The 14,985-nt window shown below is 43.6% G+C and overlaps 1 protein-coding gene and 1 pseudogene across 2 annotated transcripts in view; one reads left to right on the plus strand and one right to left on the minus strand.

The window, feature by feature from the left end:
- EDARADD (EDAR associated via death domain) overlaps window positions 1-3,364 on the minus strand; it is a 77,031-nt gene extending 73,667 nt beyond the window's left edge. Inside the window, exon 1 of one of the 2 annotated variants that reach the window (XM_004473132.4) lies at window positions 3,192-3,364. In XM_004473132.4, the coding sequence (XP_004473189.1) occupies window positions 3,192-3,255 (64 nt within the window). In that variant the 5' untranslated portion in view covers window positions 3,256-3,364. Of the gene's footprint in view, window positions 1-1,889; window positions 2,347-3,191 lie in introns of those variants that run through there. The other variant, XM_058309499.1, reaches the window with a different exon arrangement.
- Window positions 3,365-10,879: 7,515 nt separating this feature from the next.
- On the plus strand, window positions 10,880-13,966 carry LOC131273141 (multimerin-1 pseudogene; annotated as a pseudogene).
- The last annotated feature ends 1,019 nt before the right edge of the window (window positions 13,967-14,985 follow it).

The following is a 14,985-nucleotide window of genomic DNA, read 5'->3' on the forward strand; positions in this document are numbered from 1 at the left end:
GTAGGTCTGTGAGTCTGGTGGGTTGCAGAAACAAAATGAATGGTTAGAAAAGGGGGGATAGGTTTTGGCTTTTTTTTTAAATGGAGGAACCCTCATTTTATTGGTAACATATTGGAGTGGGAATAGACCTTAGGATCATCTTTCAGAAGCCAGGACTTGTTCCTCAACATCTCTACCAAATGACAGGCACATGGCAGCCTAGGAGGCCTCTCTTTTCTTTGCAGGAGTTCCAAATCCCTCTCTCTCTAAAGATTTCACCTCCTGATTTGGGTTCTACTTCTTAAAGTCAAGAAGACAAATTCCGTGCAGGCGACACCTGCTTGTTATCATATCCACTGTTTTCTCAGTTATGTGCTGGGATTTGTAAACCCCTTCTTTCTAGGTTGTCCATTTGTTCCAGGTTGTGCACTTCCATTTTGACCAAGCTGAGTAGACTAAGAGCTCCATCACCAGAATTCTAGATCCCGTATTTCTGTTATTGACATTTAGAACCATATTATCCTATTATTTGACTCACTGAGGCTTTTTACACTGCTTATTATTGTACTGTTGCTCAGCTGTGTCTCCCAGGCCCCACCTTCTTTGGTACCTGCCGATTGGGGTGGAGGTGGGGGACACATGGGATTTTATTTTTATCTTCATTCAGTGCATCCTGTAGCCCAAGCCTACTGAGACCTGTTTTGAATCCCCACCGTGCCATCGTTTAATGAAATCTGAGACCACAGTTAGTGAAACCTAGCCTAATACCTCTTGGCACCTTGTCAATTAGGTGCTCAGAAGAGACAGATAGGGGGATGGGAGGAGGGATGCGAATGTGGGGAGAATCTCTCCTTTTATTTCCCCTTCTATTTTTCCAAACAATAGATTGGAGGGAGGGAAAGGCTATCCAGGTAATTTATTTTCCATCTCCAACTTGAAGAAGAATTTAGGCTTTTCTTTGAAGTCTCCAGGAAGCCCCCCCAAACCCAGCAGGTCAGGATACCAGCCGAGCAGACAAGTCTTCTCGCCCCCCTCCAGCCACTTTCCATCGCCTTTTCCTAGCTGCTCAAGTCACACACCAACTGTGGAACATTCAAGCTCTGTCCCTGCCCAAGCCCGAGAAATAACATAGGAAAACAGACTAGTTACATCGGGTTCTGTACCCAAGGGGGAAAAAAAAACCCAAATCGTTGTACTCTGGACGCTTCATCATTCATTCATTTATGTGTCCAGCAAACACTGATGGCCTGTCATATCTAGGTTATGGGGGAGCAAGGATTTAGAATTCCTGAAGCCTGAAGTAGGAAAAGAATTTAATTTCAGATTCCAGCGGCAGGTACAATGAGGCGGTGTTTAAAACCACCGAGAGGAACCAGAGGCCGTTTTAGCCCAGGGCGGCCACAGGTTTGACCGGGAGGTGGGAACCAGCCCCTCGGACGGCGGCCACTAGCTTTTGAATAGCGGAGGGTCACCCCTCAAAACAACAAAGCCCCAAAGTAAAAGCGGAGTGAGGAGAAAGGTAGGAGAAACGAGGAGGCACGCGAGTGCGGAGAAAGAGGCAAAAATGAAATCCACCCCTTGCCTTCTTTCCTGCCAGAGAGAGAGGTCTGCGGGACGCGTTTCAACCTGGCGCCCCGCGCGCGGAACAAAAGCGGCCGGGGCCGCGGGGTGGGCGAGGGACGGGGCGGCTCGGCACGCGAGGGGCGCAGGGGGCACCCGGGCCGGGGAGGGCGCGGCCGGGGCAGGATTCGCCCCACGGGTCCGGGGAGGTCGCGGGGAGGTGGGGGGGGAGCTGTCGGGGGTCGCCCGTGGGCTCGGCCCTGACAGCCTGCGGCCGCCGCGGGGCGCCGAGCCCGGCTCCGGGCCCGCGTCTCCGCTCCCGGCGAGCGCGCGGCGCGGCGTCACTGTACCTGCGCGCACGGGGTCGTCCGCAGAAGCCATGGGCGCGGGCGAGCGCCGCGGCGGGCCCGGGCGGCCTCCGGGCCGGGGAGGCGGGCGGGCGGGCGGGTGCGGGAGCGCTGCTCTGCCGCCGCACCTGGGCCAGCCCCGCGGCCCGCGCCCCTCCTCCGCGCCCTCCTCCTGCTCCTCCTCCTCCTCCGCGCGCCCGGCGGGCTTCTTCCAGGGCTCACTTCCTGCGGTGCAGCCCGCAGAGCTCCTGCTCCGCGTCCCGCCCTCCTTCTCAGGGGCGCGCACCCCCCCGGGGCAGGCCGCGCGGGCCGCCGCCCCCGACGGCCGCGAGGCAGGGCCAGGCCTCCCAGGGCGCTGCAGGGGGGGCGGAGAAGCAGCGCCGGGCGGGGAAAACCAGCCGGGGTCTGGTGGCCGGAGGGCTGGGCGCCCACGCTGGGGGGTGGACGCGGGTTGCCCGCGCCGGGGCACCCGGGAGGAGTGGCGGCGTGCTGCGCCCGGGAGCCGGCCTTCGCCGCCTGCGCCCTCGCCCCTTCCCCCCGTCCACGGCCCCCCGGGGCGCCCCTCGCTGCTGTCTGAGGGGGTAGGGCCCTCTTCAGGCACCGCTCAGGGAATCGGGGAGACCCAGAGAACAAACAAAAGGCAACGCCAGCCGCCCGCGTGCTCGGCCGCCCCCCCGCCCCTCCGCGGCGGGAGCCGGGCACCCTCCGCGCGCAGCCCCGGCCCCCACGCCCGCCGGCGCTCTGCTGGTGAAACGGTTTCCTGGTGGCGAGGCAGGCTGTGCCGCTCGCTGCATGATGGCACACGCTAATCATTTCTATTTTGATTTTTCTTTGGCATTCGCTGCTACATGACCTCCGGGGTGAGTACACGGAGGGAGTGGAGGAAAGATGCCCGGTACACACGCTCCCCCAGCCTCTCTAGAGAAACAGCTTTGGGTTCTCTCAGAAATACCCGGGTGCTCCTTAAAAAAGGGTAGGGTTTAGTTGAAACGTGGTTTTAGCCCAACGAAGGAAGAGAACCCAGAGGGGAATCATATATTTATATATTAAAATAGTCTTAATGTCGATCAGAAACCTATTCTTCAAAGGCTACAGGCACTTTAAATTTAACAGAAAACTGAGAAGGGTTTTAATGAATCAATGTCTGCCTTCACGCAAGCACGGAAAGATGAAAATGGATTCGAAAGCGACAACTTCCTATCCCTTGGTGTACAACACCCGCAATGTGTCATGAAACAGGAGCAGCTCTGGCTAAGAACTTTAGTCTGAAAAATGTATGAACACACTTAGCAAGTGACTACATACCCTCTTGGTGGCCAGGGGCTAGCTTTGTCCGTCTGCCCGTCTGTTTAGTAGTCATGAGGCCCATGGCGCTGGAAATGGGAGTCTTATTCTCTGAAACAGCCCATGGAAGGGGTTCAGAGAAGAGGATGCCTGCCGAGGGTGTAAAGAGGTCCAACCTTCTAGATGAAAGCTCTCTGGAAATTAGCAGGTGGGAGGGGGCACTTCCGCTTGGTCTGCCTTCAGATAGGAAGGGAAATTCTTTTTTAGGGTATTTTCTCCTAGAATCCATTTTGAGGTTTGCCTTGTGGTTCTTTCTGTATTTCTCATGATGGTGGAGTCATTTTTGAGGTTGATTGTCAGATACCACGTATCAGGTTGGACTATCTTGGTTAGCAACATACCTGAAGCTGGTTCGCCCTTCAAATCCCCAAACTATAAAACTATTCATCTTTTTATTACTGCCATTTTTAAATTACATCAAATAGAAGATGGGTGGTAGAAATGCATTTTAAGGTTAAATTTTTTAAAAAAGAAGATCAACGATGTAGGAAAGCTGTTATTCCTTTACATTCCATTTCCGGATACCTCCTTCCCTATGGATGGCAACCATCTTATCGTCGTTACCTTTATTTTTCCCACGTACTTTGTGAACATGACTTGTGTGATGAAAATGAGTTGTTATTTTCTCCAGTTGTTAAAAAAAAGTATTTTAAAAATTATTTTCATCCATTGGAGCTCCTCAAGGGTTCTTATACATTTAATTTGCTATCACATTATGTACTTCTGTTTTTGCTTCTTTGCTGCCCAAAGACCATTTTAAAATATTCTTTAAAATTGGCATTTTTAACATTTCTTACTATTACCCAAACACTCATGAATTTCACAGTCAGGTCTTACATTTCATACTTCTTTTGCTGCACTGATTTCTATATGACTGCCAGTTTTCTTTTTAGAAAAACGGGGATAGTGGGGCTTATTCATAGAGTCATAAATGTTGGATTTGACTCTGGGTCTGGGTCTATCACCACTAGGTTGTGTCACATTGAGCAAGTCATCAGATATCTCTGTATCTGCAAGAATGTGCAGGATTGTGAGAAGTCTATGACGTAATGATACATAGAAATACCTAATCCTGTGGCTGTGAACATAGTAAGCACAAAGAAACTGGCTACCTCCCCTTGTTCTTTCCCTGGAATTTCGTCTACTTAGAGAAGCCCCTGATGGCCTCTGTTACAAGAAATGAATCAGCGTTTACTGTAGCATTTGTGCATAGCTCGGATCAGTGGATTTATTGGTTGCAGTCATTAATGCAGTTCTTTTAGATTTCTCTCCCCCATGTGCCAAACAAAATGCCAAGCCCTGGAGAAACCAAAGAGGGGCATCCCCGACTCTTCAAGTGAATTGAAAATACTGTTGCAGCGTAGAACTGGGGTAATGAAATTTTAAAGCAGGAGGGGGTTATGTGTGGACGAAAGGCCCTGAATCTGTTGGAAGCACAGTGGCTCCGGGGCGATGACCCTTAGACTTGTAGTTTGCTATGGCAGCTTTCAGGCCTTAATTCACAGCTTCAAGGCTACAGCCTTAAATGGGGAACCACTGGTCTCATGTCTTTCACAGACAGATGATGACAGTTACCAGAAATGTTATCTTCAAATGGGGAAAACAGCAATTTAAAATCTATTTTTATTGTTTGGTCATGGGATATGTTGTTTTTGTTCATTTTACGCCATTTCGGGTAAGTGTTACAGTTAAATTTCTGCAATCTATCAAAAGTTATGTTATTGAACCACCTACTTCCTTATCTCAAAGGATAAGTGCACTGGATACAGATAAACCCAGCAAATCGGGTTCCTGGACAGGGTCCAACCTATTTAAAAGCGACTGGAACTTCAACAGTAATGTATGGATTTAGAAATACAGGAGAATCCCTATGTCCCAGAATGGGATGGTAGCTAGAGTTGAATTTGTTTGATATATCCTTGTGGTGTATATGGTGGAAGAGGCCCAAACAAGAATTAATGATAAATGAGTATGTTTCTCCTCATTTTTGAGGTGGACATGTGTTAAATGGTGTTCAGGGTGCACTAAGTGTCAGACAATTGTAGTGGTATCTGTTGTTTTGCCTTCTAACTTCTCAGGATCGTACCCCAGCTTTCTTCTGGAGGACCACCATTCTCCAGCTCAGTTCATGCGATTAGCTGGTGGTGACTCCACAGTTTGGCATGTGACTTTATGGCCTTTCAGAGTATTGCTCTAGTGAGCCATGAGCCGATGAACCCATGGGATTTCTGCTGGGACAGCTGGGAGATGGGTCTTTAAATAATGAGCCCAAGATCACGCACCTGGTAAGTAGTAGAAGAAATGAGGAGGAATGAAGAATTTTGGAGGGTCCATATTATGGAAAGGCTTGAAGTTCAAATAAAAGCATTTGAAACTTTTTTTTAAGGCAGCAGGAAGCAAGTTTTCAAAAAGTGGTATAAGAAAATTGGTATTTTTTTAAATTTTTATTTATTTCTCTCCCCCCTCCCAGTTGTCTGCTCTCTGTGTCCATTCACTGTGTGCTCTTCTGTGACCGCTTCTATCCTTATTAGCAGCACCAAGAATCTGTGTTTCTTTTGTTGCATCATCTTGTTGTGTCAGCTCTCCGTGTGTGTGGCAGAAAATTGGTATTTCTTGAGGATTAGCCTGGCAGCTGTGTCTGGATAGAACAGAGCAAGGAAAGAATGCAGGCTCAGAGACCATTTAATGTTTAAATACACTGTAATTTATTGCAGAGTCGAATTTATGTCCTCATCTAAATGTGGGAAATATCATATATGAACATTTAAAATATTTCTGTATTGTCTTTGTAAGCATTCACTGTTATACACAAATTGATTGCCTGGTAGATTTGCATATATGTACAATAATCATCTGGAAGCATACTCCAAAATGTTAACGCAGGGACTAAAAAAATAACTAAGTACAATAACTAAGTATTACCTTTCCTGCTGATTTGATTCCTGTTTGCCAGGGGCACAACATTCTGGTGCATACATTTAAGTATGATTATTTCTTAAATGTTCCTCTATTTCTTGCTTACACAGTGGCCTTCTGTGTACAGGAGATTAAATCTCTCTTGCCTGCACAGAGCACTTTTCTTGAATTATTCACCCATTAAAAAAGTATGGGCTAGAAAAACCACAGTTTTGTATTGTTTGCTTTTCCAAAAAGACAGTGGCAAAGTGTGGGCGATTCTTGGTATGGCGTATTACTGAAAACACTTAAGAGTGCCATGCATGGGGAGTGGGAGATGGGGAGAGGAAGGGAGAGAAGGGGAGAAAAGGTGCAACTGGGTAGCCAGTCCTCTTCTTCTAGAAATGCTTCTCTACCCTCAGGATAGTCACTCAATGCCCAAGAGGTGCTTCCTGGTGCCTTGATCTTAGATTTTCTCATACTTTGCATCCTATGGAGCTTCCTTACTCAATATCTATATTTCTTGCTCCAGATTTGAGAGACAGTCTGTTCAGAGATGAAGCTTATATAGTAAAACGTAAATCTAAGTAATGAAAGTGAGCTGGAGGAGTTTTTGTTTGCACTGTTAGGAGTAAAGGACAAATTAGGAGGAAACCCAGTGTTACCAGTGCTCAATTCAACATTTTACAGACAGCACACAATGACACAGGTCCCTGTGCTGCGTGTCCCCAGGACGGGGGACACAGGCTGAGGTTGGTGATGCAGGAATTGAGGAAATCATCCATTATTTTAAAAATTCACTTAAGAAATAGTTGTTTGGAACTTATGTTGAGCTAAGATAGGAATGTGGACTTAGAGCCAAGTGAGTTAACTGAGATATTATTAGAACTAATCAGTGAATTTAACTGGGTGGAGAGAAAAAGCTCAACATACCAAAACCCAAAAGCTTTCTTATATAACAACAATAACCAGTTGGGAAAAAAGATCCCATTTACAGAAGCAAATGAGGCTATAAAGTACCTAGGAATAAATTCAATAAAACTGCAATAGCATTATTGCAAAAACTATCAAGCTTTTATGAAAAACTGAAAAAGAAAACCTGATCAAATAGGGTGCCATACCTGCTTAGTGGATAGAAGGCTCAGTATTGCAAAGACAATCACGATTCCCTGATTAATCTATAGATTCAAAGCAAACTTAGTCATTAACAAGATGTTCTTTGAACATGAAAGTGATTGCAGAATTCATATGGAAGGGTAAATTCAAAATAAATTTGAAAAAGAATAACACAGAGGAGGGATTTGCTCTACAAGAAAGCAATATATTATGGAGCAACAGTAATTGAAATAATGAATGTTGGTACAAGAAAAGTAAAGGAGATTAATGGAACAGAACAAAAACTAATGACACAGACCTCTGTATCTTTTTTGGAATTTGATATATGATAGAGACATTTAAATGGTGAAAAGATGGACCGTGCAAAAAATGGTATTGAGATGTTTTGTTACTTATATGAACAATGTAATTTAAATCTCTGTTTCATCCTATACATAAAAATAAGTTTCGGATCGATTAAAGATCTAGATACAAAACATACAACTTTAAAATTATTAGGAGAGTATATAAAAAGACTATCTTAACTTTGGTAACAGGAAAAGCTTTATTAAGGCAAAAAATCAAAAGACACAAGAGAAAAATCTGATAAACCTAATCAGATAAAAATTAAAACCTTTTGCCACAAGACAACAGCATGATATGAAATAGGGAATAAACTTAGAGAAATTAATTTGAAAATATATAAAACATAGGGTTAGTATCCAAAACTTTAAACATTTCTTCAAATAAATTAAAATATGATAAAAAGAAATAATTCAACATGGAAGTAGGCAAAGACTAAATAGAAAATTTCTAGAAGAAAGAAAAATGCTCAGTAACCTCATTAAAACTCAGAGAAATGGAAATTACAACAATGAAATAGCAGATTGGAAAGAGTTTTTAAATTTATTTATATCAAACTTTGGCAAGAGTGTAGGACTGTACACTGATATTGTCACATTGGAACACAGTTTGACCTGTGTATCTTCCCTAATGAAACTCTTATACGTGAGTACAAGAAGACATACATAAGAATGTTGGTTGCAGCATTGTTTGTACAGCAAACAGCAGAAACAACCTAAATATCCATCAGTAGAGGAATGATAAATATGATAAAATATATTTATGCAATGGAATATTTTACAGCAATTGAAAGACACTGGACATCAGGCAAAGAACCATAGTGATCCCTGTGAGATAGGAAACAAACAAGGTGATTCCTACAACTGTTTTAGCTTATGGCCATGAGAGAATTTCTAGATTGCTGTGGAGGGAGGGGGAACCCAGGCAGAGCCCCGTGGACTCCAGGACTTGAGAAGAAGGAGCCGAGAGTCAGAGGAGACATGGCAGCTAGAGGTCTCAGAGCACAGTACTATAGAGACGTCGCAGAAAGATTCCCAGAGAGCCATGGAAAATCCCATAGAGTGTTCAGTAGAACACTTACTGTTCGCTGCGTGCATGTTAGGAAATTTTGCAAGGCTGGGGAATGAGCCATCTGAGAGGATCAGAGGCAACAGTGCCTAGCACTCACTCAGACCAGTAATAGGGCCTTTTCCTACCAGCCAGACTGCAGGGGGAACACCTTGTAATTCGGGGCATTTGGTAGAGTACACCAAAGGGGCTTGCCTCAGTAGTAGGGGATGATTAGCCCGAGACTGAGCAAGCACTGCCCCAGGGCCACCAAACAAATCTTGAAAGTAAGACCCAAAAAGATCAAACTGTTTCCAAGTCACTTAATTGCATTCCAGAACAAAGCTCAAGAAGATTTATAGGAATACAAAAATATCCAGCTCCCAACAAAGTAAATTTAAATGGCTGAGATACAAAGATTACCATGCATGCCAGAAGCAAGAAAATAAAACTCATAGTAAGAAGAGTCCATTGAAACTCAACCAGGAGTGACATGGATATTAGAATTAGCAGAGAAGGACATTAAAAGTTTATTATGGAGGCAGATTTGACCCAATGGTTAGGGCGTCCGCCTACCACATGGGAGGTGCAAGGTTCAAACCCAGGGCCTCATGACCTGTGTGATGAGCTGGCCCGTGAGCAGTGCTGATGGGCACAAGGAGTACCATGCCATGCAGGGGTGTCCCCTGCGTAGGGGAGCCCCACACGCAAGGAGTGTGCCCCATAAGGAGAGCCACCCAGTGTGAAAAAAGTGCAGCCTGCCCAGGAACGGCACCTGGGCAGACACGGAGAGCTGATAGCAAAAAGATGACACAACAAAAAGAGACACATTCCAGATGCCGCTGAAAAGAATACAAGCAGTCACATAAGAACACACAGCAAATGGACACAGCAAGCAGACAACTTGGGGGGGGGGGTGGAGAAGGGGAGAGAAATAAATAATCTTTTGAAAAAAAGTTTATTATAATTGTATTTCATATATTTACCAAGCTAAACAGAGACATGGAAGAAAATATAACATCTAGAGATTAAAACCATAATACCAAAGATTTTAAAAATACACTGAATGGGATTCATGGCAGCTAAGACATTGGAGAAGAAAGGTTAGTGGCAAAGATATTAAAGCAATATCTAAATGAAACACAGAGAGGAGAAAAGTATTTTAAAAAATGAAAACAGCTGTGGGACAATTTCAAGTGGTGTAATATACATGTAATTGGAATTTCTGAAATAAGGAGAGGGAAGGGTACAAAAAATATTTGAAAAAATAATGGTCAAAAGTTTTTCAAATTTTATGAAAACCCACAACCCACAGACCAAAAAGCTCAATGAGCCCCAAGCATAAGAAACATGAAAAAACCTCAAGGGTCAGCATACACAAATTAACCAGGGATAAAGAGAAAATCTTAAAGCAGCCAGAGAAAAAAGTCACCTTATAGACAGTGGGACAAAAATAAGGAAGGCGGCAGATTTCTCACCAGAAACAATGCAAGCCAGAAAACAGTACAGCAGTATCTTTAAAGAACTGAAGAAAGACCTGACAACCCAGAACTATATATCCCATGGAAATACCTTTCAAAAATGAAGAGAGACACAGAGAAAAGGAACCACCATTTTTTAAAAAGATGTATTTATTTATTTCTCTCCCCTCCTCTCCCCGCCGCCAGTTGTCTGCTCTCTGTGTCCATTTGCTGCATGTTCTTCTTTGTCCACTTCTGTTGTTGTCAGCGGCACAGGAATCTGTGTTTCTTTTTGTTGCGTCATCTTGCTGTGTCAGCTCTTCGTGTGGGTGGCACCATTCCTGGGCAGGCTGCACTTTCTTTTGCGCTGGGCGGCTCTCCTTACGGGGTGCACTCCTTGTGTGTGGGGCTCCCCTGCGCGGGGACACGCCTGTGTGGCACGGCACTCCTTGCGCGCATCAGCACTGCACATGGGCCAGCTCCACACGGGTCAAGGAGGCCCGGGGTTTGAACTGCGGACCTCCCATGTGGTAGGCGAATGCCCTAACCACTGGGCCAAGTCTGCTTCCCGGAAGCCACCATTTTGATCCTGCCATGTGAAAGGAAGGAGAGGGGACAGGGGACAGGGAAGAGGGGAGATGGGAGAGAGCTCCAGGTTTGCCTATAGCTGCGGAATGATCACCTGCAGCTGAGCTCAAGGAGAAAGTAGGCGATAGACGGGCAGAGCCACCATCTTGCCTCGCCATGTGGCCGGATGCCGGGATCATCAGCAGCTGACTTTAGAACTGGTGTGCTTAGGTAAATACCAGGTTATCTCCCGCAGTGATCCTGAACAACCATGTCACTTAGGTTCCATGTGGGCCAGGGCCCTGTGGCTGGTCCAGTGGATCCTGTCCTCAGATATAAGAAGATGTCAAATCCTGTCTACCGGATGCAACATAAATTTGTTTCTTCACTGGAGTGGAAGTGCTGTCCTAGATTTAGTGGAGCAAAACGTCAGCTAAAAGCCCAGGAACAGCAGCAACTGATACTCAGCAGCCAGGCTGAGAGTTACACAGCTGTTGGCAAGGGGACCACTAAGCAGCGGCAGTAGCCACAGCATCAAGACTGTGAAGGCCCAGCAGTGATGCAAAAAATGACTGACCAGAGGAACCACCAGGCAATGAGACTAACTCTTACAGAAGAAGAGTGGCAATATTTCTTTGGCTGTGAATGATGTAAGGAACAGCTACTCCTCTTTGGAAGGGAAAATCGATGAAGATAAAGGTAGGAAATTTCAAGCTTTTCTAAAGGCCTGAAATCTAAAAGCATTAACAACCTGATAAAGGACCTTGTAAGAGAACAATTTAAAATTTTTGAAAATGACATGCAAGACATGGGAGCCTAGCTGTTCAGGACTTTATCAAGTCCATCAGAGGACCTTGAAAACACTGTACCAATAATTCAACAAGTTAATGAATCTGTGATTTTAATAGCAGCTCAGCAAAATTCTGCTTTAATGTAAGAAAATGGACCCATTTTGACTGATACCTTACATCTAAAGAATCACATTATGAATATAAGGCAAGAAATGAGTTTAATGTGACAAGGCCATTAAAGAACTAGAAGCAAAGCAGACTCATTCAGAAAGTGCCCTAAAACAAGAACACTCAAGGAGCATTCTGTATTATGAATCACTCAACCAACTCTTTTGAAAATGAAGGAAATACTTGAGTGTCTTTTATCAGCTGAACAAGTATCAGATGAGAAGACTGTTCCAGCTTCTAAATCAGTTAGTTGTAATGTTACTGAGTGCATGTCTACTCTACACGAAAATCTAAAGAAGCATGGTTTGACGCAACTGCAAATGTTTGACGATTTGTGCATCCAAGACAGCAGGATTAACCATCTCACCATAACTTTGGAGACGGAGAAAGCATCTGTTAGGCGGGAATGTGATGATATGTTTTCCAAGTGCAGAAATGATTTTAAATTTCAAATTAAGGACACAGGAGAGAATTTGCAGGTTTTAAACCAAATATTGGCTGAGTCTCTCTTTCAGGGGACAATAAGATGGATTAAAAAGAGTAAGCAACTTAACAATTTGACCTATGATATGGAGACACTTCAACCCTTACTTGAGCAGGGAGCACTGTTGAGACAGACAATGGCATATGAACAACCAAAGAAAATCCTAACTACAAGGAAAAAGTTGAAAAACTGACTAGTGCTGTCAACAGTCTAAATTTTCTTATCAAAGAACTTACAAAAAGACATAACTCACCTGGGAAGAATGCACAAAGTCGTGGTGATGCCTTAGAAAGATGAATTAATGAATATGCTTTAGAAATGGAAGATGGCCTAAATAAGACAATGAACATTATAAATAATGCCTTTGATTTTATTCAAGATGATTGTGTGCTAAAAGAGACTTTCAGCAGTATGAAGCAAAATCTCGAGGTCATCATGAATGCCCAAAAGATGGAAGCCACACTGATCTTTATTTCTCAGTTCCAGTATTTGATTCTATTCAGTCTATGGTCAATGATAATCAGAGATATAACTGCTTTTCAAGTATAGCCAAGGCCCTTGCAGATATTCCTAAAGATGAGAAACTAAGTCCCACTTTCAAAAGATTGATCGAATGTTAAATGAGACCACTTCCCAAGTGATAAAATACCAGCAAAATATACATTATTTGGAGAAAAAAATACTCTCAGCCATAAAGATTTCCAAAAGTTGTGAAACTCAGTTGTAAGGCATTGAGTCTAAAGGAACCTGGACCCTCATTCCTAATTATATATCATTTAAGAGGGGAGGTGTGGCTACAAATGAGAAAGATCATGCTCTTCAACTGCAGGTATTAAATTCCAGATTAAAGGCACTGGAAGCAAAATCCATCCATATTTCAATTAATTTCTCTTTGCTTAACAAAACTTTCTATGAAGATTTAACTATGTGTCATGATACTTCTACAAGTGTATCAGGACTGAATGCTGCATACCTCAGTGGATAAAGGTCCCCTGCCAGATATCCAGCTTCTTTAGAAAGGTTTGACAGAATTTGTGGAATCAATAATTGAAATAAAAACTCAAGCTGCTCTATTTAATTTAACTTAGTATATAGAATAATCATTGCCTGACAATCATACTCATATTGCCTGCTGAGTCTCAGAAGCAAGTAAAATCATTGCTGAAAGAAGCCTAATCCCCTTAAGAAACCAGCAGTGACTCTATCCACTGTCCTGATAGGCCACACTAAAAAACAATGACAATGTTATATTTCCTGCAGTGGAGGAGTATTCGGGCTGCAGTAAGTCCCCATGCCAGAGCCAGGGCACATGTATAAATGGAAGAACTAGCTTTACCTATGCTCACTGACATCCTTTTGCTAGTGATGACTGTGCTATAAAGCTGGTGGAAGAAAATGTTTTAGCTCCAGATTTTTCCAAAGGATCAGATATACACTGATGGTAGCATTTTTTGTATCTCACACATATGAAATGACTATACCTGGTCCCATCGTATTTAATAATTTGGATATCAGTTATGGAGCTTCATATACTCCAAGAGCAGGAAAATTCAGAATTCCATTCACAAGTCCATGAGCACTAAATGACTCAATGGTGTACTTGAAATTATACATTTAGTGCTCATATCCCTGGATTTTTAGTGGTTGACAGAATAGACAAACTTGCATTTGAATCTGAAAATATTAACAGTAAAATACACTGTGACAGGGTTTTGACAGGGGATGCCTTATTAGAGTTAAATTATGGGCAGGAAGTGTGGTTGCAACTTGTAAAAGGAAAAATTCCAGTCAAATTTCCCCATTACTACTTTTAGCAGTCACTTGTTCTATTGTACAGAAGCTAGTACAAAAGAGACTACCACCTAAACAGTGTTTTTATTTATCTTTGTGTGTACATCTGTTCTGTTTTTTGGTTTTTCTACATGAAGTGAAAGTCAACTTAAAAATCTGATTAAAACTGTAAATTTGTGTATTTCATGAAATTATTTGAATATCTTTTGGATAGCCCATATTGATGTGGGCTATGGGTGGCAGGCTCTTTGTCTCTTCAGAGATAATCTAAACTATCTGTGACTTGTGGGTGTGGGATGATGAAAGGTTGCAGTCCTGCCCTTGGTGAGCAGGAAACAGTTTAACAATGCAAAGTCTATAAACTTTAAGTATTCAGGGGAAATGCAAAGCAAATATGCTAAAAGCTTATCGAATGCCTGAGGTCCATGCTAAAAGCTTACTAAGATGTAGAAATATATGCTAATTCAAGCCTACTGAAAACTGAAACAAAAGAACCATTTGGCCTGTCCTCTCTGTATAAAAGGGACTAAAAAATCTTGTTCGAGGCTTGGGATTCAAACAGAAAGTTCCCAAGTCCAGCCGGCCATCAATAAACCATTTTTCCTTCTCAAAATCATTCCTGAGTCCTGGCCTCTCTATACTCAAGTAATTGAACTTCTCTCAAATTCTACAACATTTTTGGCGATCACAAAGGGACAACAAATGAAGGCCAGAGACGGTAGCATTTTGCTGCCCCTTCCAAATCCCCGAAGAATCCGGGAGGACTCGGGTGAACCCCAAATCTGGGCACCCCTGGATTAAATTTAATCCAGAAAAGATGTGGGCTCCACCAGAATCTTCCCGACAAAAATCGAGGGCAATGGAAGTTCTGAAGAAAAAGATTCTGGAAACGAAAAAGAACTCCAAACATGGAAGAAGGTAAGACTCCCCGGGTGAGCTCAGTCTGGAAGGCCCTAGCTTTAATTGCTAGGAAGGGGAGGCTGATCACCTCCCAAGAGAACCCTAGTAGCCCCATAAAATTGGGGGAAAGCCGTTCTCTCTAGGCTTGGGAAAAGGAGAAAAACTGGGAAAAAGCCCTGGTGTTTTGGGTTTGT

This window comes from Dasypus novemcinctus, chromosome 13, assembly GCF_030445035.2.
Source record: "Dasypus novemcinctus isolate mDasNov1 chromosome 13, mDasNov1.1.hap2, whole genome shotgun sequence".
Classification (NCBI taxonomy): Eukaryota; Metazoa; Chordata; class Mammalia; order Cingulata; family Dasypodidae; genus Dasypus; species Dasypus novemcinctus.